At 45.5% G+C, this 24,641-nt stretch overlaps 1 protein-coding gene across 1 annotated transcript; it reads right to left on the minus strand.

The window, feature by feature from the left end:
- Window positions 1–23,899: 23,899 nt before the first annotated feature.
- Window positions 23,900–24,299, minus strand: LOC116893822 (apolipoprotein C-I-like). Its single transcript, XM_032895536.1, has one exon. The coding sequence runs from the start codon at window positions 24,250–24,252 to the stop codon at window positions 23,986–23,988; it is 267 nt and encodes an 88-aa protein (XP_032751427.1). The 5' UTR covers window positions 24,253–24,299; the 3' UTR covers window positions 23,900–23,985.
- Window positions 24,300–24,641: the final 342 nt, after the last annotated feature.

Below are 24,641 nucleotides of genomic sequence, written 5' to 3' on the forward strand. Positions count from 1 at the left end.
GGAGAAAATGACAAAGTTGACATTTCAACTGAAAAGTCACTGGAGCCAGGCAATCTGTCTCTGAACGTATTAATTACAGGAGGCTGCTTTGGGATGGTGCTTGATGGAGAACTGCGACGCTAAAAATGATGTTTTCTTTCCGTCAGTTCTGCGGATCCCACGCAGATCCCCAGAAGTCTTGGTTTCTCTGTGAAGTCTTGCCTGACAACGGGCTCTGTTTTCATCAGACGTAATAGAAGGTAAATTCATCAAAATGTCCCAATGTTCCCTCGCTAATGGGATTTACTACTCCATGGGGGATAAACCTACTGGTCAAATTGGTCTTGACAGACTGGACTGGCTTGCAAAATACAAGGCAGGGCGTGCAAGGAACATAGGCAGAACGGTCACTGGCGCAGGCGCAGAACGGTCACTGGCGCAGTAGGTCAACAGCTTCCGTTATCTGCAATAACAGCTCTTGTCTTTCTCATAGGGAAATCAGGTGTCGGAGAATAGGGTTTAAACACAGAGAGACCCTGCATCTCCTCAGCTCCTCACTGGCATGATCAGTGCTGAAAGCTTCGTACACACAGACTTTGAAGGGTTTTGCCCTCCTCACCTCCCCATTCCATCTCCCTGCTCACCCTTGCCATCCCCTCTTCCCAGTCTCCTCCCAGGTCACTTGGAACCTTCCCCTTGAAAGACCATCCTCCTTCTCTTTATACAGCTGCCTCAACTTCCAATCAAGGTTCCCACCTGAGAACTAACCTTGGCCAGCGCGGTCTGGTTCCAACCACTAATATAATATCTATTATATAATATAACTCCGAGGGTTTAAAACATAAAAAGTACATGGATTTGGGAGAGAAAAGTTGTGGGAGGAATGGGAAGAATTGGAGATTAGGGGGAGTGAGTGAGTCTGATAGAAACGCATGTGTGAAATTCTCAAACAATAAGAGGAACGTTAAGAAAATTACTAAAATGATCGCCTCTTTCTGTGTAGCACAGCATTATCCTGCTCAGCACTCCCGTCCACCTCAGCAGGTGGGCAACAGGGAGCCAGTTTCCCTGTAACATCTATGAACCTAGATTGAACTCCGGAAGTCCCACCAGTAATCGCGTGCACCCCCACTGGGCTCCAGATTCCCCTGGGTAGAATCATCCTTGTGTTATCAGATTCCCTTCCAGCATCAATGCTGTCAAAGACTTGCCCTATATTGTTCTTGTTGTTCTGCTGGACCCGTCCCACACTCTTCGTTCCTAGGGAAAATATTCTCAGCCTGAGAGATTGGGCTGTCATCACCTCCTAATCTAATCACAAACTCAGCGAGTGTAGGCTTCCGTTCAGCCTCAGGGAAAGAGAATGGCTGCCCCCAACGCTAAGTTGTTAGTGCTCGACATTATTCAGAGAGCAATTGAAGATGAGAGAGCTGGAAGGAAATACGGGGGACAAGAAGCAAAAATGGGGAATATATGGAATTTGAAATGTTCCCTGGGTTTACTTCTTTTCACTTCAAGTGTGTAATTAACAAATAAAAATTGTCATATTCAAGACGTACGGAGATGACTTGATAGGCATATTGTTTACTGATTAGCATTCTCTAATTATCTCATGTATCACAATCATAATTACCGTCTCTGTGCCGTCCATGTGATTAGAGTACTTAAGGTTTTCTCTTACCAAGATCCAAGTAAATAATAAATATTTTTATCTACAGCCACCAGGCTGTGTTGTAGACTCAAAGAGTCTATTCCTCCTATCACCGGAAGTGTGGACTCCATAAACAACCCCAATTATTGCTCATCCTCCCAGATGATGCACAGAGCATGATCTTCTCTGCTTCTGGGAATTTGATTTTCATTTTCAGTTTATGCAGGCATACAGTCCTGTCTTACTTCTCTTAACCTGTTGTTCTCAGAGTTCAGGTCTATTGTTCTAGATAAACGATTCTGGGTTCTCCATGACTGAATGATGCTCCGTATGTCTCTGTCTCTGTCTCTCTGTCTCTGTCTCTCTCTCTCTCTCTCTCTCTCTCTCTCTCTCTCTCTGTGTGTGTGTGTGTGTGTGTGTGTGTGTGTGTGTGTGTGTGTGTGTGTGTGTGTCTCTATTGTGTTTCTCTACTCACCATGAATACTTTGGTTGTTTCAATATCTGGTCTATTTTGAATAGTGATTGTTGACAATAGAAACTCAGAGATTTCTTGGAAATATGGATCATGCTGTGTTAAGGCATATAATACTTAGAAGTATGATGGCCAGATCACATGGTACAGTCTTTGCCTGGGAGAGAAATGCACCTAGAGCTTTCCATAACCACTTTACCACTGAAAATACAAGAAATCCCTTCTGAACCCATTTGTCAGTCCTTGCCGTCCTCACTCTTTTGATCGTGGCTGTGAATTGATATCTCATGGTGGTTTTGATTTGTATTTCTCTGGTGGTTGGCACTGTTAGGTACCTCCAGTAAACCTTGGCTGACTGTAGGTCTCTGGGAAAAATATGCATTCAGGTTCGTGGTCAATTTTTTAAATCTGGTTATGTGGGGTTTTATTTTGTTTCTATTCAGTTGCATTTCTTGTGGATTTCAGGTGCTTGGCCTTTTATCAGAAATATGGCTCACAAGTATTTTCCCTCCCTTCTTAGGTTTCTTTTCATTTTATGGACTATTTCCTTGCTGTGCCTTTGGGGTCTTTTAGTCTTGGTAATTTTTTACCTTTGTTGTTCTATATTTTTGCTTTAATACAAAAAATATTCATCTCCAAAATCAATTTCAAGCAGCTTTCCCCCAATACTTTCCTAAAGGATTTTTAGAGTTTTAGATCTCAGGTTTAAATTTTTAATCTGTGGGCTGGGGAGACATCTCAACACTTAAGAGTCCTTTCTGCTCTTCCAGCTGGTACTCAGTCCTCTCTGTAGCTTTCGCTGCAGGAGAGCTATGCTACCTTCTAGCTCTGTGGGCTCCTGCACACATATGGTGTCCACTAACAGGTGGACATAAATTAATGTAATCTTTAACTCTTTAATCTATTTAGAGTTTATCTCAGCCTAGTCCCTTGAGCAAATGCTACTGACTGAGAAATTTATATAGAGACACATTCAGCCCATTAGTGCAGAGGAAGGTTATGAAGATGAAGAGTAGACAGCTACCTCTGACAAAGTTCTCCCTTCTGGTGGGAATTCTGTAGAGTACCACAGTGACAAAGGGAATCACCTGGCAAAGAAGAATAACCTTGGCAACTTGGACCGCCTCCCCTTCTGTCGGCGCCACTGATTCACTCGTGAGCTTCACCCTAAAACCTCCCTGACACCCAATTACCTTCCAAAGATCACATCCCTAAAATATCTCAGTTGTATTGTTTCTCCACCTTAAATGCTGTCTTGCAGCATGTTTCTGTCAGTGATGAACGCACACAACCTGGGGAGCAGGACGTAGAATGGAGCTAAAAGCTTCCTCTCTCCCATTAGCATCAGAGCTGCAGGAGCACCATGGCACAACACATTCCTTACGTGTTAATGATGTCGCTGGTGGCCACAGAAGTACTCCACTATCAGCTGTGTAAAAGCATGGTGCAATTATATACAGTATGTGATACCTGAGAATGAAAATAACTGACTGTGTTATTCCTGCATATTCCTTAGTATGACAAAATACTTACAACACTAATTATTATTTTACAGTCGTGTTCCTTATAGACTAAAATAATACACCACAAAGTGCTGTATCAAATTTGGCTGGTAATACCTTCGAGTTTCAGGTTTATTTTTTCACTTGATTGTATCAAGGAGCAGCATTGATCGACTGACCTATGTCATTTCCCTTTGCATATGCCACCAAATGTTCACATGATGATGAGATTGCCTCAGGCACCTCTTCTCAGGGCATATCCTGTTCCTGTTTGGCACTCTCAACTGTTCCTCATACTAAGGAATAGATTTAGACAAGAGTTCCAGTGGAGAGAGTTGAACCACAGGAATCCCCTTTGCCATTCCTGGATTAGCCTCTGTAATTGGCTCCAAGATCTTTGGAGCCCAAGAGAAACAGAGGTAGGTGATGCAGGGAAGAGATTTCTTTCTTGTCTCTGGGGCCCTTTTACCTCTCCTCAGTTCTGCCTTTGGCTGAATATCATGCGTGTCGAAGGCTTTCGGTCCATGAAATCACATTGATTGATGGGGTTGGAGTTCTTCTGTCTTTGGCATACTAAAGAGAGAAGGTTGATGCTATTTCCTCTCAGACATGAGTAGCCCAATGCTGACCTGTCTTTACATCCATGCCAAGGAAGCCATGGGAAAAAGGGTTGGCCATTGTAATGTTTCTGATTTTGATTTTCCTGTAATATTCTGCTCATTGTGTAAGGATTAAATGCTAATTGCTAAAAAACATGTTTGTCTCTCGGTCACTTTTTAAAATAGAATCCCCCTGGTGCTTTGAAAAGGGAGGCTTTGATCCATCATTAAATAAACACCTGTTCTCCAAAAAAGAGACACCTTCGAAGAGCAAGGCAAGGAATATTTCCAAACTAATATCAGCCTCACTGGAAACACCTGCTTATCTGAAGGCTGCCCGCAGAGGGCCGGTAATAGAGGAGGATCTTAGCAAGGGGTAGAGTTTCTAAGGCACCTGAGAGACAAAATGCTATTCTGGAAATCACCCTCCGATGTCTTGCAGCTTCTAAGCTGTTTGTGTATCTCTGCCTGTCTCCAGATTCCCATGAGTTAGGGAGAAGAAGTGTTGGATCCATGGTCTCTAGATGGGGAATCTGACATTAAGGAACCTTCTAGAGACTGGATCCCTAACCATCACCATCATTCGCATGACTGATCCCTAGTACAGAAGGAGTTCATTAGTAAACTCAAAGATTTGCTTCCCACAAACTACTCGGGTGACTTCAGACAAGTCACTTTCTTTTGGCTGTGACAGACTGATTCAGCCTTCACTACGGGGCAGGCTCTGAACAAGTCGCTCTCTGGAATCAGCCTCTCCCTTTTAAGTCTCTTTCCTTGTGGGGATGCTGGCCTCAGTGTTTCTCGTGTCTGCACTCCTCAGCATAGATAGGAGGAAAGCAACAAACGCCTTTCATAAATGCATCTGGAAGGCGTAGGGCTGCCTGGCCAGTCTCACCTCTGGCTTGCCTCAGCCATACACGGAAGACTTGAGGCAATTGAATTATATGCAAAGGGTAATAGGAATAGTTTACTTGTGGCAAAAGGAAACTTTTCATCTACTAAAATTTGGAAAGACTCATGATCACTTAAAATAGGAGACCTTATTATATCTTTCATTATTGTTCATAACTGAGAAAGTCTACTCTGTCCCCCAAGCAACACACGCACACACACACACACACACACACACACACACCACTACCAGCAGCAGCAGCAACACCAGCACCACCACCATCCACTACTACCACCACACTCCCCCCAACCCCAGATCCAGTAAATGAAAGCAAAGGGCCTGAGATTGCCCATCACCCTTGATCCCACTCCCCTGTGATCTAGTCCAGACTCTCAAGCCTGATGATGGGCATCCTCATAAATATGTACAGAATCTATGTGAGGAGGCTCCCATTGACATAGTAGAGAAGAACTCCGATCAGGGAGAGCCACGGTGTCTATCACGCTTACGTCCAGCAGGAGTCAGTTTAGAATTCTGAGTCTGCGAATGTTCCATTTGTCCCTTGCAGTGTTCGCTCCACTGCTTCTCTTTCCCATCATGCATTTCCATGAGTTCTCCTCAGGAGTTGCACTTCTACATAACAAAATACTCTAGTTAATGAAGGGAGCCCCTTCCTGACTGTGGCCTGCCCTTTTTTTTTTCTTCTGCATTACATACCCAGAAATGTCGATGGTAAGCTACAGAAACCTAAGAGAACCGTAGGACCCCCGTTTTCTCTGATACATGTTTACCTTAGAACCCAGAACACAATAAATTCCAACCCAATGCCACTTTCAAACACATGGCTACCATAAAAATCGTGGTGATGTCCTACTGGTATGCCAAGACTCAATTTGTAGCCCCATGTCAACCTTCTATTGTTGCTACTAAAACAATAATTTATATCACTTTATCACAAGTATCTTGACTTGTGGCAATTATATTTAATTTGAGAATTTAGTGACCACTCGCTCTGGGAGATCCATAAATCCAGACCATCATGGCAGAAGAGGAAAACCAACTTCCACACGCTGCTCTGCCCTTCTCCTGCATGCTGTGGCACACGTGAGCCGCCCTCCGCACACATACGTAAACGCAATAACAGGAAAGACTGTAATCTTTGGAAGGTTTTAGGAAGTTAAGGCACAGTCCCTCTACCTTGAAACACCACAAGATGTGTAGCTTCTGGGAGAAGCCATTAGACATTGATGACAGCCTGCTGCACTCGACCCTATTGGAAATAGCACGCGGACATCAATTTGAAAGTTGCTGGTAAGGAATGTTTTATTAAAAACCCAACAGAGAAATAGGTGAGTCAAGTTGTTTCCTGGATCCAGACTACAAATTGTTGTAGCAAGCCACAGATGATGACTCTGCTGGGACATGGGCACGTATTTTTAAATTTTTGAGATGGGAGAGCAGCACAAAGAGAAGACCGAAAAGAACAGCTCGTCCTGCCAGATGACTCACTTGAAAACTTCCATTTGTGCCCTTTCCTAGGAGAGTTTCCAGAGCTGAGAGGTGGGTTGCTTTAAAGCTTATTGATATTTAGATGACATGAGTGTGTACGTGCATGTGTGCGCGTGAGTGTGTGTGTGTATGTGTGTGCGTGTGTGAGAGAGTGTGTATATGTGTGATGTGTATGTGTGTATATGTGTATATGCATATGTATGTGCATGCATGCATGCATGCCTGTGTGTGGGCATGTGTGTATGAGTGTGTGTATGTGTGACGTGTGTGGGTGATGTGCATATGTCTGTATGTGTGAATGCATGTGTGTATGTGTAATATATATGCATGTATATGTATATGTCTGTATGTGTATTCGTATGTATGTGTAGGCATGTGTGTATGAGTGTGTGTATGTGTGATGTGTATGAGTGTGTATGTATGTACGTGTGTGGTGTGTGTGAGTGTGGGTGAGTGTGCATGTGTGCACGGAGATCAGATGTCAACCAGGTGTCGTTCCTCATGTGCTAGCCCCTCTCATTGGCCTAGAGTTCCTGTTAGGCTAGGCTGGCTAGCTGGCTACAAGACCCAGCCACCAACTCCTCTTTGCCTTCTCAGTGCTAGGATTGCATCACCATGCCAGGACCTGTGTCCATGGTTCTGTGAGACCAGTCCCTTCATGTTTATGCCTTTCTTCTCATGAACTATCATGGCATCTCATGGTAGGTACCCTGACCTCCGTTTACATCTGCCTCTTCTGATAACTACTAAATCTAATAGTTCTTCCCAGACTCAGGTACATTTATGAACATTGGGGACATACTGAGCTGTTAATAGGGATTGCGTTTTTCCCACTCTCATCAGAATCTTTCCATGTATGGGAGCAACTTGGAATACATGACCTCCTCCACAGCTGGGGTGTGAGTCGCTGTGCCTGTCTAATGGTCATTGAGTCTTTTGGGTAGCAGAATCTATTTTGTTTATCTCCATGATTATTTTGTTTGCTTCCACCGTATAAGAACATCTTATAATAGAGTTCTCGCTTGGACATTATAATAACGTCACGAGCTGTTGCATTTCTGAGCTTTAGGTCTCTATATCCTTCATACGCAGTTCTGATATTATTATTTCCCAGCTCATTGCCACTCTGCTTCATGGGGAAACAAATCCAGATATGTCACTTACTCACTCAGTGACATATATATATATGATATATATATGATATATATGTATATGTGTGTGATGTGTGTGTGTGTGTGTGTGTGTGTGTGTGTGTACACAGCAAGAAGGCAAGAAAGTGGGTGCATCAGGCACACCCACTTAGGGTTACCCTGGAAGCAGGAATTAAGAAATGCCTTACAGGAGTAACTACAACCCAATCTTACTGGAGAAATTCTCTCAGTTAAGGTTTTCTCCTCCCAGATGACTCTAGCCTGTGTCAACTTAACACAAAACTAGCCAGGACAGTGGGCATACAGGCAGGAAGATAGGACTGGAGTAAGATTTATAGCATTACAAAAGCCCAGAAGCCTGCAACAAGGTTCTGGGAAAGATGGGGATAGCCAAAATGCCTCATTGGCTCTAAAACTCCCCCAGTTCTGCTCCATTGCCTAAAGGTATTAATTCTAAATGCTTGGTCATCTCTGAAGATATAGAAACTAAAAGGAAGAGAAAGGAGGAATGACATTTCAGACACAGAAGAAAGTGAAGAAGGCTTGGTGCCTTGAATATGCTTGGCCCATGGGAGGCAGCACTATTAGGAGGTGTGGCCATGTTGGGATAGGTGTGGCCTTGTTAGAGGAAGTGTGTCACTCTGGGGGTGGGCTCTGAGAGTCTACTCCTGGCTGCCTTCAGATCAAGATGTAGAACTCTCAGCTCTTCCGGCACCAGGCCTGTCTAGACACACTGCCATGCTTCCTGCCTTGGTGATAGTGGACTGAACCTCTGAACCTGTAAGCCAGCCCCAGGTAAACGTTGTCCTTTTTAAGAGTTGCCTTCACCCTAACTAGGACAAAAGCTTTAGCTCTCAAAGCCTAAAGATGGCAACTTCAGTTTGACAGAGAGCCCCTCTGGAACATGATGTTCAGAAGCCAAGCATTTTAGTGGAACCCAGAGCCCAATTTGAACACAGTTCTATCTCCCACAACTGCAATGACCCCCTTAGAGAAGTCATGAAGACAAACCAAAATGTTTGCAATAGTCCGTTAACCACAGCTTGCTTGGTCCTACTTCCAAAATCATTTCAGTCCTACACAGGCCACCCACTTCTATGGGTACAGGAGAGTAGCACATGTGGCTGTCTCTAGGCTTGTATGCACAGATCAGCCATCAAACAGTGCATGGCAAAGAAGGACAGCAGCAGATGGCTTGCAAGGGCTACAAAGTGACCCCCAACATGCCCCAGTGAGGAGCCCCTGAGAGATGGTGCCTGCTTTGCTCACACACTGCCATGCTTGCTCTTCCTTGACTGTGTACTCTTCGCTGCCTGGGGAACTCTGTTTAAAATACAGACATTTCTATGACTCTACCAACATTCAAATCCACAGAATATGGGATGAGGCTCTGAACTCCAGACTGCTAACAAGCTCCCAGGTGAGCGGGATACCCAGCCAAGCCGGGAAGACAAGACAAGCCCACTACACAAGGTTTCCCAGAAGGTGCCTCGCTCTCCCTCACCTGGGTCCCCTTATAATTGATCTACCACGATTCTTTTAGGTACCCGGTGGTTATTAGTCCCCTCATAGCAGCACCCCCAGCTTGTATGCTTGCTAAATCTCCTAGGAGTCTTAAAAGAGAGAGCAGAGGCCAGGCACATGTCGATATTCATTTAAACACCCCGGGTTATTACAAACCACGACAAGCTTGAAAATAACTGCTTTGTCATCGCTGCTCCGTAAAAAGTCTGCTGGCCAGCAGCACCTGCTCAGGTGCTTGTTAGAAGTGGAGTGGCCTGGCCTCTGCTCCAGCAACAACAGATTCATCCCTGCATTTAACCAACCTCCACACAGCATGTGTACGGATGCTTGTTTGAAAGGTTCCGCTCTGATTTTAACGTCTCTGTTTGGAGGTCAGCTCTAAAGAAGAAGAGGACAGGCGGGTGAAAGAGACTGCTCCCCCTGGTAAATAACCAGGGAGGCAAAGAGAAAGGGGGCCATATTAAAGTACTTAATGATTTCAGGGAGCTTCAGAATCCAGACACTCCCGTACACACACACACACACACACACACACACACACACACACACACACACACACACATCGCCAGGCATCCAGTGCTTGAGAGACACCACATAGTCGTAGTCTTTTATTTTTTCCACTTGATGATCTGTAGCACTGAGAGGGGCGCATGCGCTGATTGGAGTGAGGTGGCGCCTCAATGGGGTCAACAATGGAGCTAGCAGCAGAACTGCAAAGAGAGCCACAGCACCCAGCCAGATCCAGCAGACGTGAGATCTTGCCAGATCTACCTGAGTGATGCCAGCGCAGTGCACATAGCTCAAGACCTACAGTGCAGAAATCCTGGGATTTTACTCACACCCCACGAGATTCTCTTGTCTGCACCCCACCGAACTCTTAGCAGAGCAGCTGGGAACTCAGCAGCCACAGCCAGTGATGCCTGTCGGTCCGTGCTGATCTCTCCTTTTCCAATGTGCGCCCAACACGTGATTTTTAGACAGGTTTCTTTCCCTTGAGCACCACGTGGTTCCCAGCTTCTGCTGACTCATGGGAAGCCCACAAAGGGCTCCAGAAGCAGCAGAACTGGATAAAGCTGGAGAGACGTCCTTAATAAACGTATTTCTTTTTTTTTGCATTACGAGTACAAGGTTTAAGAAAATTATGATATTCTTTACCACCCTGATGAGTGACCTATAAACATGACCATGAAATTTCCATATCTGAAGCGAGGGCTGCAACCCAGTTGGAAGAGTGCTTGCCTACCATGCATGAAGAAACATGGTGTGAACTCTAGAAGCTCATAAACCAGGCATCATGACACTTACCTGCAATCTCAGCATTCAGGGGAAGGAGGCAGAGGGTCAGAAGTTCAAGGCTATCTTATCTGCATAGAGATTTGATACCGTTGAGATAAGGTCTCAATAGAGAGTTCTGGATGGGTAGAACTTGCTATGCAGACCTCAAACTCCCCGAAAGCCGCTAGTCTCTAGTTCCTACCATTCCAGCAACATATGAAGAGTTTTAGGGATTTCTGAGGCACGTCAGATTGCATGTGACCTAGTCTTTAAAAGGAAAATCTGTGTTAGAGGTGCGTTGCTGACCCAGGAATCATAAGCCAAGAATCAGTGAGCTAGAGCAATGTCAGGAACAGGATCCAAGATTAATTCTTTTACTAATTTCATGAACTACTATCAATGTTGCATTGCTATTTTAAAACACTTATCTCTTCAATAATTCTTTAAGGGAGAATATTGATCCCAGTTCATTTTGTCATCTTAACCTGAGAGTTCAATTAAATTGAGAAGACAAGAGGAAGTTGTGACCTAATTGGGATTATCAGGGCCTTACTCTCAGTCTTAAGATATAAGATCTATACTTTTATGAGCTAAGCAGAACAGTTCGGAAGGGTCATGTAAGTAGTTTTACTTATATTGCTGTGGTACAGAGTCTGACCCTGAGCTACTTAGCAAGCACTGGGGTCATTAGGGAGGGTTACAGTTCCAGGTGACAGTCCATCATTCAAGGACATCAAGACAGAATACAAATGACTACTCACATCATAACCACAGTCAAGAGCAGAAAGAAACAAATGCACTCATTCTGCTTTCTCTGGTTTAGATTTCTCCTGTCCTGTAGATTTCAGAACCCCTGGGCCTAGAGAATGGTGCCACCTACAGTGGGCTGGCTTTTATATCAGTCGAGACAGTTTCCCACAGAGTCACCCAGAGGCCAAGCTGACCTAGATAATTTTGCAAATGAGGTTTTCTTCACCAGGTAAGTCTAGCTTTGTGGCAAACTAGCAAATAAAAATCAGCCAAAACAATGTCCATAGCACCCTTGGGACACCAGGGGACTGGCTTCTTTTGCAGACAGACTTAGAACTTCGATAAACAGACTCAGGAAACAAATGTTGGCCCTCATTCTTCACTGTGGTCATGACCTGGCACGAATGCCACTTCACCCGGAACTCCAGACCAGCTCTTCAAACCACACTCTCACCCTCTTTGTCTAGTTTTTCTCTTTCTCTTTCTTCTTCTTGAAGTGAGACAGACATGTGGTATGTGGTTACACGATAATTATGCAAGCTTCCATGAACAGCTCACAGAATATGTGCACACCTAGGAACCACCACATACGTGGACATGGATAGGGTTTCCCATAGCCTGCGCTCTGCCTCAGACTGGGTGTGCCCTTTGTACACTCCTCTTCTGCCCGGCTTCTTTCCTTGAGAATTTTGCTTTCAGTAACAATAACTGAGGGCTGCACTGTGTGACTGTTCTGCTGACACCACTATCAACGCTTGTACACACTGTTGGACCCACTCATTTCTTTTGGAAACACTAGATCGTATGATGGGAAGAGGTTTAATTGATGATGTTTCCCCTATAATAATGTACCCCCACTGTAAACCATATGTAGCCAATCTGGCTGTCCCACACCCTCCCCAGCTCCTGAGACTATCCACTCTCCGGAGTTTAGAGTTTCTGGAGGAGTCGTCTCACCAGGTTTAGTGTTCTTCCTGGGCATCTTGAAGATTCTAGGAAAGGGATTAGCAGAATGCGTCTCGCCACACGACACACCTCCAAGGAGTGGCAGGAATGGGACACATGGGCTTGGGAAGTGGGAGACAGCCATGCTGCTGGGGAGGGTGGCTGGTGGGGGACACTAGAGGAACTGGTCTAGAGGGTAGGTTCACTAAAGGCACATGCCCCCAGGAGGGATGGTGGGAAAGGCTAGAATGGAGAAAAAGATAGGAGAAGAAAAGATTAAAAGTTGGTATGAAGCCTCCATCTGTCAAAATGCAGTCAGGCGCCAGCTACAAAGCGGAGGGAGGTTAGCACGCACACTGCTCTTTACAGAAACAGCGGTGTCTACCATGAATGAATGAAAGACGGGCATTTGGTGGCAGGTCTAGATGCTGTGGGGAAACGAAGAAGGGGAAACAGCCCGTATGGCAGAGATTAAAGCTAAGGGTGGGCGCTAAAGCGAGAGCCGCTGAGCTGCAGCTCCAGCTCATTGGTTCAGGGCTTGCCCAGCATGCGGGGAACCCTGAATCCAATCCCCACCACAGTGAACAAGACATGTGCTGCACATCTTCAGTCTTAGGACTCTACAAATAGAAACCAGAGGATCAGAAGCTCAAGGTGATTCTTGGCAACACAGTGAGAGCCTCAGCCTGGGCATTGTTTGATGCCTGGACCTTCTAGGAACAGTTTCCTTGGCTAGGAAGTGATGGTTCCCGTGTCTGGGGCATCCTGTGGCCCCCTGGTGTTTTATACTGCTGTCTCTGTTTGTTTAGTTGTTGTTGCTGTGGTGGTGGTGGTGGTGGTTGTTTTTGAAATAAGGTTCTCTGTGTAGTCCTGGTTGTCCTAGAACTCACTCTGTAGATCAGGCTGGCCTTGAACTCAGTAATTTGCCTCCTGCTGATTTTCTTTCATAAAGCTATCATCTATCTTTTCGTTTGCTTGCTTGTTTTGATTTTTCTTTATACCTGAGGTTTATAGATGTATATGATGTAATGTGTTCATATGTACCTACCCCATCTGACTCTAACTTCCTCCCACATCACATATTCCCTTCAATATCCCCCCTCAAATTGAAGATAGGTAGATGATAGATAGATAGATAGATAGATAGATAGATAGATAGATGATAGATACATAGATAGATAGATAGATAGATAGATAGATAGATAGATAGATAGATATTCCATTAAACCCAGTAGTGTTGTCCATGTGTACACAGGTATGGGGTCATCCATTGGAACATGGGGAAGTAACCAGTAGTGGCCATATGCTAAAAATGAATGATTCTGCCTCTCCAGAAACTATTAACTGCCGTTATCTCCTCAGTCAGGGCTGGGGAACAGAAATCATCTCTCCCTTCTAGGCCAGAATTTTGTCTGGCTTGATCTTGTGCAGGTCCAGAAGAGAGCACTCCACCACACTCCTTCCCTTCTCTGGATCTTACATCTGTTGTGCCTCCTCTTCCAAGGTATTCCTGCTGCTGGTGATGGTGGTAGTGGTGGTGGAGGTGGTGGTGGTGGAGGAGGAGGTGGTGGTGGTGGTGGTGGTGGTGGTGGTGGTGGTGGAGGTGGTGGTGGTGGTGGTGGTGGTGGAGGTGGTGGAGGTGGTGGAGGTGGTGGTGGTGGTGGTGGAGGGATGGTGGTGGGGTGGTGGTGGTGGTGGTGGTGGGTGGTGGTGGTGGTGGTGGTGGTGGTGGTGGTGGTGGTGGTGGTGGTGGTGGTGGTGGAGGAGGTGGTGGTGGTGGTGGTGGGTGGTGGTGCTGGGTGGTGGTGGTGGAGGAGGAGGTGGTGGTGGTGGTGGTGGTGGTGGTGGAGGAGGAGGAGGTGATGGTGGAGGAGGAGGTGGTGGTTGGTGGTGGTGCTGGTGGTGATGGTGGTGGTGGTGGGAGGTGGTGGTGGTGGTGAGGAGGAGGTGGTGATGTGATGTGATACAGATTCATCAGGTTTAAGGGTGAGCACATGACGCTCTCCTGCCTCGGAAAGACCTTCCCTTTCATTAGCCCGTTGTTGAGAAGAATCCCAGCTCGCACTCAAGTCTTCCTTCCCACATCTCATCTTCCAGGAAGCCTTCCAGAAGATTCGCACCACCTATGCCTCTAACTGAAAACCTATTTCCTGCAGGACCAAAGCTCCCTGGTTCAATCCCTCCGTCAGTCCCTCCCTTGCTCCCTACTCTGTCCTTGGCACTTGCCCCAAGGCCTGGCACATGGTAGATTCTAACTCCTTGGGCTTCTGAAGAAAATTAACGTAAGGTCACTGTTTCAAACCCACATGCTTCTCCCTCTTCCCTATTTCTACGCAGTTTGTTCAAAAGAAGAGAAGCCAGTCTTTCCATTTGCTCGTGCTCCTGGCCTGTCCTTCCAGTGAGATAACAGGCACTCCTGGGTCTCCACAGTAAGGAATGGACCAAGTGCAATGATCCTTGGGCCCACAACCTGTCCCTGCCCCCATTTCCACCGGATTAGAGGGGATCAGAGACATCAGGTTGCTGTGCATATTCTTGTCACTTTGCAGCCATGTAGCAGTGAGTACAGGTAGAGGCAGACTTTGTTTCCTTTCCTCATGGATTCCACAGGGTACAAAACTCTCCTGGGCACCAGCACCTGGAACACAAGTCTCCCCGCAGCAGGGCTCACTGGAGTCTCTGTTCCTCTGATTCTAGTCAGAGGTAAGCTGGTCCTCTGCTGGGCTGGGCATGAAGATTGATGGCTTTAATTCGATCTGAGTAATTCATAAGGAAGTCCCAGTGCCCTTATCAGAGCTGTCACTTGGTAGGAACATAAAATCAAAGGCAGGCCTCAGAGACAAGTTCTGATTGCCGGGGTTCGGCTGCTCTCAGCACAAACTGCCGAACGCACGGCTCTGAACTCGCCTTCTCGGCCTCCAATTAAAACAAAGACATAATGATTCCTTCCTCTACCTGCTGAAAAGCCAACTGCCCGGTACTGGGAAGACCTCTGTCAGAGAAGGGGACCCGCATCCTCAATTCAACTGTCACTATCCCCCATGGTTGGAGACCCTGAATAGGACAGGCCAGCTTTTGTGCCTTTGAATGTCACTCTTTATCCCTGTCATTACAAGAGTGGTCACTCAGCAAATCTGTTTGTCCCCGATGTCCTCTCTTGCCTTCATGTTCCTCCCAGAGTTCTGAACACAGTAGACTCAATCATTACCAAAAGAAAGGGACTCCCGATGAGAAGGGATTTTGCTGTGCTACTATAACTGAACCTTGAGTTTTTAATAAAACTACAAAGCAAAACTGTAATTAATCAGAAATCTAATCTGAGCCTATTAACCATAGAGTCCCGACCACAGTGTGTGTGCACACCCGTGTGTGTGTGCATGTGAGTGTGCGTGTGTGAGTGCGTGTGTGTGCACTGACCTCACCATTGGTGCTGTCTTTGAAATCTGAACATAAAGGCTGTGGTCAGCGGCATTATTTCAGCATTCCCTTTGAAACAACCATGCTGGACTCTGGAAAATAGCCTCAGGTTACTTTGACTTTTTTTCCATCTCAAACCCTTTTTAGAAGATTTCTCTCTCAACAATCGCTTATTTTCTGGTTTCCAGGCATGAATACACATCAGTAACAGAGATATGGGAAGAACTTGATCAAGCAACTGCTTTTATCTGCCCCTCCCTGCTCCCCCCAACCCCTCACAACCTGTCTCCATGCTGTTGTCCTGAAACATCCATTTGCCCATCTCCCTGGCCCCCATACAGCAGCACAGGGCTCAACCAGCCTGGCCTGTATACTGCTAACTTCTATTAGAAACACAAGGGGGAAGGCTGTGGACTGTATCCTTAAAACATGCAAAACCAAACAGGAATAGAACATTCCAGCTGCAGGCTAGAGACCAAAGAAGGCTCCACAATCAGTGCTTCCAGAAATGGGGGGTTTGGGGATCGGGGTGGGAGAGGAAGTCCCCTTGCTACTGTTCCCTCTGCTGCTCACAAGGCAATGCTCACACTTACTTTATCTTTTGGATCACTGTACGATTGCAAACAAATAGAAACGTGTTACATAACTATATACCATCCCACAGTTATTTGAAGAAGAAATAGGATAAAGGGCAAAAAAAAGTAAATAAAAGATTAAACCAAACAGTGAATTGCAGTTGATAGATGTGGGGTTTTTTCTCACCTCATAAAACTCTTCTCCACTGTGACCTTGACACCCCTCCCCCCAAAGAAGAAGTGGGGTCTGTGTCTCCCATTTGTCCCTCCACAGGCTTGTGGCTCCTATGAAATACAGTGAGGACAAGAAGAGAAAACCAAGCCTTGAACCAGAGCGATGACATAGCCACAGCCGGAGGCCTGGGGTGAGGCCAGGATGATGGGAGCCGAGGTTAGTACCCTTTCTTATTGCTGTGATCAAATAGCCAATAAGAAGCCAGTTAAGGATGGAAACATTTGTTTTGACTCACAGTCTAAAGGTGCACACCATCCTGGTGACAAAGGCCTGCAGCAAGAGCAGGTCCCAGCTGTGGGAGTGCATGGCTGGGAAACTCCACTGTCTCCCATCTCAGCGATGCCAGAATCAGAGGTGGGACCAGCAGTGAGGCCCAGTTATAAACCTCAAGGATCATCCCCAGTAACAAGCTTCTGCCAGCCACCCCCTCCCTAAAGTTTCCATGACATCCCAAACATCGCCACCAGCTAAGGGCCATGTATTCAAACAAAGGAGATAGAGGTTCGAGAAGCTGGGACCTGGGCCAGGTATGTCCACGCTTTTGACAGTTAACACAACACTGTCACCTACCAAGATCACACTCAGGAACTGTTCAGCCGAGCTGCCAAAGTCATCTCAGAATGTGTTAAGTTCGAGCGTCACTCAGAGCCATCCAGGGAGCCCTGGAGCCTCAGGGCAGACAGGCCTAAGACACAGAGAAAGCCAAATAAAAATGTTCCAGTGCCGGCCCCAGCCTTCTTCCACATCCAATCACGGGGCACACAGTAAAAGAGCCTTTAGGCCCCCCTGGACTCCATCAGTAAAGTTCTCCCAAGCTTCGCCATCTGCACAGCCAGATCCTCTAATACAGTGAATGAGGATACGCTTGAACAGTTCTACAGAATGAGGTTTGTTTTTTTTTTTTAATTAAAGAAACAGAAATGTCAACACAGGGACAATGCATTGTCTTAGTTAACTATTCATAGTAGCTATGCAAAAAAAAAAAAAATTCTCACATTCTACAGTAGAACTCATCCTCACAACTCATTTGAAACAATCAAAGCCTCCTTTTCCTGCCAAGTGAATTGTGGAGGCTCGAATCCAGCCCATCCCTTCCCATCCCCTAAGCTCCTTTCAAGCGGGCCACAGCTTGTCTCTTGGGTAGCTTCACCTTGGATGAGACATGGAACACAGGTGGCAGGTAGGACACCTGGAAGATCGTAGGAAGCTCTAGTAGAAGGCACTGGGCATGTGCTGGCAGTGAGGAAACACGAAATCCCTGCCTGCAGAGACTCTCAGCCAACTCTGGATGCCACCATGTGGTTAATGACTATCTACCTGACAATTACACTCATAGATCCATGGCCTTGGACACAGTTGTCTATGGAGGGCAGCATCCTGATTGCAGAATCACCAACTGATTAGTCTGAGACCAGGCAACTGCTACTCATACCGAGGCCAATGATAGGAAGGCCATTCTTTCCCCCCTATCATGCACCTGGAGGGAAAGCGTGCATGGAAGACATAGGAGGCACCATTGTGGAGCCAACCTGACCTCCTTGAATAATAATGACCACCCAGGAGGCACGCACTGCCATTGTCTTCAAAGAACAGCATCCAGACACAAAGAGGCTGAGAACGTCACTGCTTTCTTTTCCAATAGAAGGTCGTCAGAGGGGGAACAGGAGGCTCAAGGAACAAATTTTGTGTATCTGCAAGTCCTTGAGTCCAGAGCTCTGGCCACCATACAGGGCAGTGCTAGGCTCATCAGGAGGCAGAGGACAGATGACGTACTGTGCCATTAGGCCAAACCTCCTTTGGATTCTGACAGGAAAGGCAAGAAAAGGCAGGGTAAACTCAGTTCTGTGTTGGCTAGTTTGATCATTTCAGGAGCTCTAACTCATAGAGGTGATTCCTAGTTCATAAGGATGTACTTGTCCATCAGGAAGGCTGGCTCTGGTTTATATTTCAAGAGATGTTCTTGGCTAAGCAGTAAGTCCCAAGAGAAAGATCTGTTCTTCACTGTCCTCATATCATACTGAAAATAAATACATTTGTAGATATGCAGATACATATACCACATGAGCAAGACCACACAATCCGTAAGAAGCAAACACAGTCGGCCAAACCCAGAGCTATGGCAGTAACTTAAGATGGCGCAGTGTGGCTCATAGCAGAACACAAGCAAGGCTGAAATGACTATGAAAGGCCAATGCTAAAACCCCCTTTCTGTCTTGCTTTAGATTCCCTGAGTACAGAATAGGAGGCCACTATTAGGGTGCAAGTCTCACTTGGCAGGGGTGCTTAGTATGCAACAGAGGAAAAGGACAGGAAAGGCAAGAGAGAAAGAAGGAAAGCCAGTGTCAGACCATTGCTGAAGCTGCCATGGGGCCAAGGTTGGGAGGAGCAGGGAGTGACCTCACACGTCCAGGATGCTTCACTTAGCTGCTCACCTGTAGCACTGGAGTGTCTGTCTCCTAACATTTACTTAGCGGCTGTCAGCTCTCATCAGCCGCCAACTCTCTTGGTATGTTCAAGCCTATCACGTCTGTAGTCTGCATTGCACAGCTGTGCAAACGTCCGGAACTCTGGGAAGACCCTGAGGCAGAAGGCTGTAAACTTCACCTTGAGTCCATCTGGTAGAGTACCTAGAGTTGATCCTAAGGTCAGTGAGGGGATGTGGAACACGCAAGCACTAGAGATACCTACGGGACCGTGCATAGCAACCCCTTTGGAGGCACTCGACTGATTTTTAACCAAACACAAATTGTGACTTGTGCATTAGTGACACATTGGTCAACGAAAAACCTTGGCCTGTCCTCAGAAGTTTATATTTGAATGGAAGTGAATTTTGGCAACTTTTCAAACAGGACTCTCCTCAGTGTTCACCACACACACAGACCTCACACTTCAAAAGCACCTACCCATGAGTTCATTCTTGGGCACATATCTTACAATTTAGTATTGGCTGTGTCCTGGAAACTTCCAAGCATTTTCCTCCTAAACTTGAGTTGGCAGAATTTCATTACTTTAGCCTCATTTCAACTACCAGGAAGCATCGTGTGCTTTTCCTCTGGGCCCTGAAACATTAGTCAAAAGGAAATGAGCACAGGGAAGAGAGGGGAAACCCACAAAAGCAATATCATTAGGATTGTCTGTTCCAGAAGCAGCTGCCTGCCCACACTGCCATTGCCTCTTTGTGCATATTTACTCAAAGCCCTTTAATTCCACCACAAGTTCCAAGGTTTGCTTTCCTGTTAAAGAAAAAGAAGAGGAAGAAGAAGAAATAAGACAGAACATATATATTATTAAAGTCTAAGGTTTTCAGCAAAGTTTGTAAGATTTGTCAGCAAGATACAGGAGTTTACTTGTGGGGAATAGTAACATTTTAATAAAGGAGCAAAGGAAGGCTCTAAACAAGACGTTAATTGCTATGATATATAAATTGATTTGAGACAAAAAACACTTTCAGGTCAATTTCCAAAGGGAAGCAACAAGGAGGCATTGTGTGGAAGGTGACCACTGACGTACACACATGAATGATATACAGGGGTCCTCAAGACTCTTATGAAAATAAGTACATCCACTCTTGAAAACTGCTAATCCTAATTATATTTATATAAACCCCTTTGTTTCTACATCAGTTAGTAGACTACAACAGAGATTTGTGCTAAGGAAACAAATTGATAGAACAGCTTCTCTTACCACAGCCTGGGATGCTACTTTGCATTATAGGCCATTGGTCACGACAGAAGATACCAAGAGGAGTGGGTGGATCTCTGAAGCCAGCCCCAACACTACGAACACATACACATCTCTCTGTGTCGTGTCAGGAGCACACCAGGCTAGCACCCTCAGAGGTGCAAATGCTCTATCAAGTGAAATCTACCTATGCGTGGTCTTTGAAAACCTGTCCTTAGAAATGAAGACTTCCCACCACAATTATAAGATAACCTTGTGCTGCAAGACAAAAGGAAGAGAGGCCACATCTATATATGGAAGAGACCTGGAAGTCTTTAGTCAATAAAAATTGCATACATAATCATTGGATAGCTCTTGATTTAAAAGGAAAAAAAAAGGGCACTTTTTCCCAATGTGCCTCAGTTGAAATACATCCCCTGTGTTTCCTCTAGTCTCCAAACTTCTTGTGGCATAAGAACTACTTATGAATTAGCTGGGAATCTGCACATTTCTGGCCATTTCAGTGAGACAGTGCACCTCTGGGTTGCAGTGTAGAGATTTAAATAAGCTTTGACTACACCTCACTACAAATGTAATAAGACAAGAAAAGGAAAGACAGAAATTCGAGTGAGAAAGGAAGAGAGTATCATCATTTGTAGTGGCATGGTAGCAACTGGAAGATTTGAGAGAATTGTAGAATTCATAAGCAGCTTTAACAAACACTCAAAAACCAGATTGTCTTCTTACAACAAAGCTAACCCATCATAGATATGACAGAACAAGATTCTTGTCTGTAATAGAGACATCCTTAGTCATCAGGGAAATGCAAATCAAAACGACCCTGAGGTTCCACCTCACACCAGTCAGAATGGCTAAGATCAAACCCTCAGGTGGCAGCACATGCTGATGAGGATGTGGAGAAAGAGGAACACTCCTCCATTGCTGGTGGGATTGCAAACTGGTACAACCACTCTGGAAGTCAATCTGACAGTTCCTCAGGAAATTGGACATAGTACTACCTGAGGATCCAGCTATACCACTCCTGGGCATATACCCAAAAGATGCTCCAACATATAACAAGGACACATGTTCCACTATGTTCATAGCAGCCTTATTTATAATAGCCAGAAGCTGGAAAGAACCTAGATGTCCTTCAACAGAGGAATGGACACAGAAAATGTGGTACATTTACACAGTGGAGTACTAGTCATCTATCAAAAACAATGACTTCATGAAATTTACAGCAAATGGATGGAACTAGAAAATATCATCCTGAGTGAAGTAACCCAGTCACAAGAGATCACACACAGTATGCACTCAATGACAAGTGGTTAATAGGCGCAAAGCTTGGAATATCCAGGATACAACTCACAGACCATAGAAGCTCAAGAAGAAGGAAGACCAAAGTATGGATGCTTCAGTCCTACTTAGAAGGGGGAACAAATTAATCATGGGAGGTAGAGAGAGGGAGGGAGGGAGGGAGAAAAGAGGGGGAGGGGAAAGAGTGACAGGATCAAGTGTGGGAGGAGACAAGGTAGAAGTACAGAGGGTCAGGAAATTGACCGAAGGTATATAGCAGTGGCAGGTAGGGGGAACTGTGGGTAACTACTAGAAAGTACCAGATGCCAGGAAAGCAAGAGGCTCCCAGGATCCAATGGGGATAGACATTAGCTGAAATACCCAACAAAGGGGAGAGAGAACCTGTAGAGACCATATCCAGAGGTTAGGCACAGCCTCTGGTTGAGGGATGGGGCCACCCACTCATCTCAAAACTATTAACCCAGAATTGCTCCTGTCGAAAGGAAATGCAGGGACAAAGAGTGAAGCAGAGACTGAGGAAAGGCCATACAGAGATTGCCCCAGCAAGGGATCCATCCTACATGCAGACTCCAAACCCAGACACTGTTGCTTACGCCAAGAAGCACTTGCTGACAGGAGCCTGGTATAGCTATCCCCTGAGAGGGTCTACCGGAGTCTAACCAATACAGATGCAGATACCTGCAGCCAACTATTGGACTGAGCAAGGGGACCCCGATGGAGGAGCTGAAGGGGTTTGCAACCCCATAGGAAGAACAACAATATCAACCAACCAGACCCCCCAGATCTATCAGGGACTAAACCACCAACCAAAGACTACACATGGTGGTACCCATGGTTCTAGCTATATATGTAGAGGAAGATGGCCTTATCTGGCGTCAGTGGAAGGGGAGACCCTTGGTCCTGTGGAGGCTCAATGCCCCAGCACAGGGGGTTGCTAGGGTAGGGAGGTGGGAGTGGGTAGGTGATTGGGGGAGCTCCATCATAGAAGCAGGGGTAGGGAGGATGGAATAGGAGGTTTGCAGAGGAGAAACCAGGAAGGGAGACAACATTTGAAATATAAATAAATAAAATAACCAATAAAAAATTCTGAAATTAACTGAAAATAAATAGTTCTTAGACTTTAAGTTCACAGAATTTGACCAAATAGCATAAAATAAAAATTAATAAAAGGACAAAGAATTCTACTGCAAGGTGTTTGTTTCAGGGGGAAAATACATGTAACAACTCGTGCTTTATAGCAGCCATTAACACTGAAACATTAAAAACCTGAGTCTGCATTAGATTAAATAAACTATGGAACAATGTTACTAAGAAATTCTACTGTCCAACAGGTAAAAAGATTGAGTGTTAACATGGAAAGATGTATAAGATACATTGCCAAGGAAGAAAAGCAAGCTGCAAGAGAACAAATCCAGAACCATCTCATTCATTCAATCCACAGCACAGGGCTTCATTTTTCATTGCACATCTTTCTGTGTGTCTGCATTCAGATGAACATGAGCATGTGGAAAGATACTCACTGAATAGAAAACATCGGGACCTTCCAAGAAAGGTATGTACTCTCATCTGCTTGCTTGCTTATTCTAGATAGGTATACGGATAGGTGGAAAGATAGATAGATAGATAGATAGATAGATAGATAGATAGATAGATAGATAGATAGATAGATAGATAGATAGACAGAAAGACAGATAGGTAGATAGATAGATAGATAGATAGATAGATAGATAGATAGATGATAGATAGATACATACATATATACATACAGAAATACATATACATAAATAGATGATAGAGACAGACAGACAGATTCATCATTCGATGAACTACTTGATTAAGTCGCACATCCATGATGGTAGAAGGGGAAAAAGAAACCTAATATACAGCTGTGGATGTCTAGAACTTGCCCTTCACTGTCCCTCCATCTCCTTTTTGACCTCGGTCAGTGTCCCCGGCTGAGATATCAGGGGAAAAATGAAGACAGCTCCTTAGAGCAGGTGTCCCCACCTCGCAGAAGCTTTCCCTGGGGGTCTGAATTGATTTTGTTAAATCCCTGACTCTTAGGGGCTTATCAGCATTTCCCCCCATTTTGCAGAATTTTGTCAAGAGTCGTTGTCAACCAGAAAACTCACCCTGACCGCTGCTCTGTAAAATGTTGTGTTGGGGCCTTTGTGATCCAGGTATGATACACTGTTGCCATTACAATGCTCAAGCAGAGAACAGAGAAACCAGGAAAGTTAATGTTGGCCCAAAGCCAAGATCAGGGCACAGGCAAGGTGATGGGTAGAGGCGAGGTGATGGGAAGAGGAGGCTGTACTCTGACGCCACTCCAGAACTTTCTCACTGATTTCATCTGAGCTCCTGTGCTTGTTAGAAAGGCCTCTCCGCTCAGCATTCCCCTCTGAAAATGAAGCTGAAATACTTTCTTTTTTTTTTTTCTCTCTCTCTACAAGTTTTTATTGGTATTTGAAGAGGGACCTGGCCCGTCACGTGGCCCTCTTTGCTGCTGCGATGTGGCTCGCCAGGCACTCAGGCAAATGTGGTTTTTAATTTCTCCTTCACTTTGTTGAGCGTTTCTGAAAACCAGTTCCGAGTCTTGGTCATAATTTCCTTCTGTTTGATATGCTCAATGGCTGCCCAGGCCTTATCTTCCAAAGTGTTCCCAAACTCTTTCAGTTTATCCAGTAAGCTCTCCATTTCGTTGGAAAAGTCAGGGGCCACCTGGGCGGGGGCTGGGCCTTCCAAAGCCATGGCTACGACCACGATCAGGACAGAAAGTGCGATGAAGAGCCTCATCCTGGCTGGAGGAGCACCCTGGATCTAAGGTTCTCTCAGGAGGCCCGCCTGCGGTACTTATATGAAAAACTTTCTAAAGCCGGGTACAATGCTGTGCACTCCATTTGAATTATTTCGCCTGTTATTTGCGTGCGATTGCTTTTTGGGGGGGTGCGGGAGGGACTTTTAAGACAAGGTCTCAGTGTAGCCCAGGCCGATATTGAGAATGAATTTCTCACCTTCCTTCCTACACATCCTGAGTGTGAAGATTACAGGAACATAGCCACACGCAGTTTACATGGGACCAAACCCAGGGCCTTATTCAAGCAAGCCTTTCTACCCACTGAGCTAAACCCCCATCTCCAATGTGTGCACTAACTGTATTTATATCATCAATAAAACACTGGAGG

This window comes from Rattus rattus, chromosome 2 (assembly GCF_011064425.1).
Source record: "Rattus rattus isolate New Zealand chromosome 2, Rrattus_CSIRO_v1, whole genome shotgun sequence".
In the NCBI taxonomy this organism is placed as follows: domain Eukaryota; kingdom Metazoa; phylum Chordata; class Mammalia; order Rodentia; family Muridae; genus Rattus; species Rattus rattus.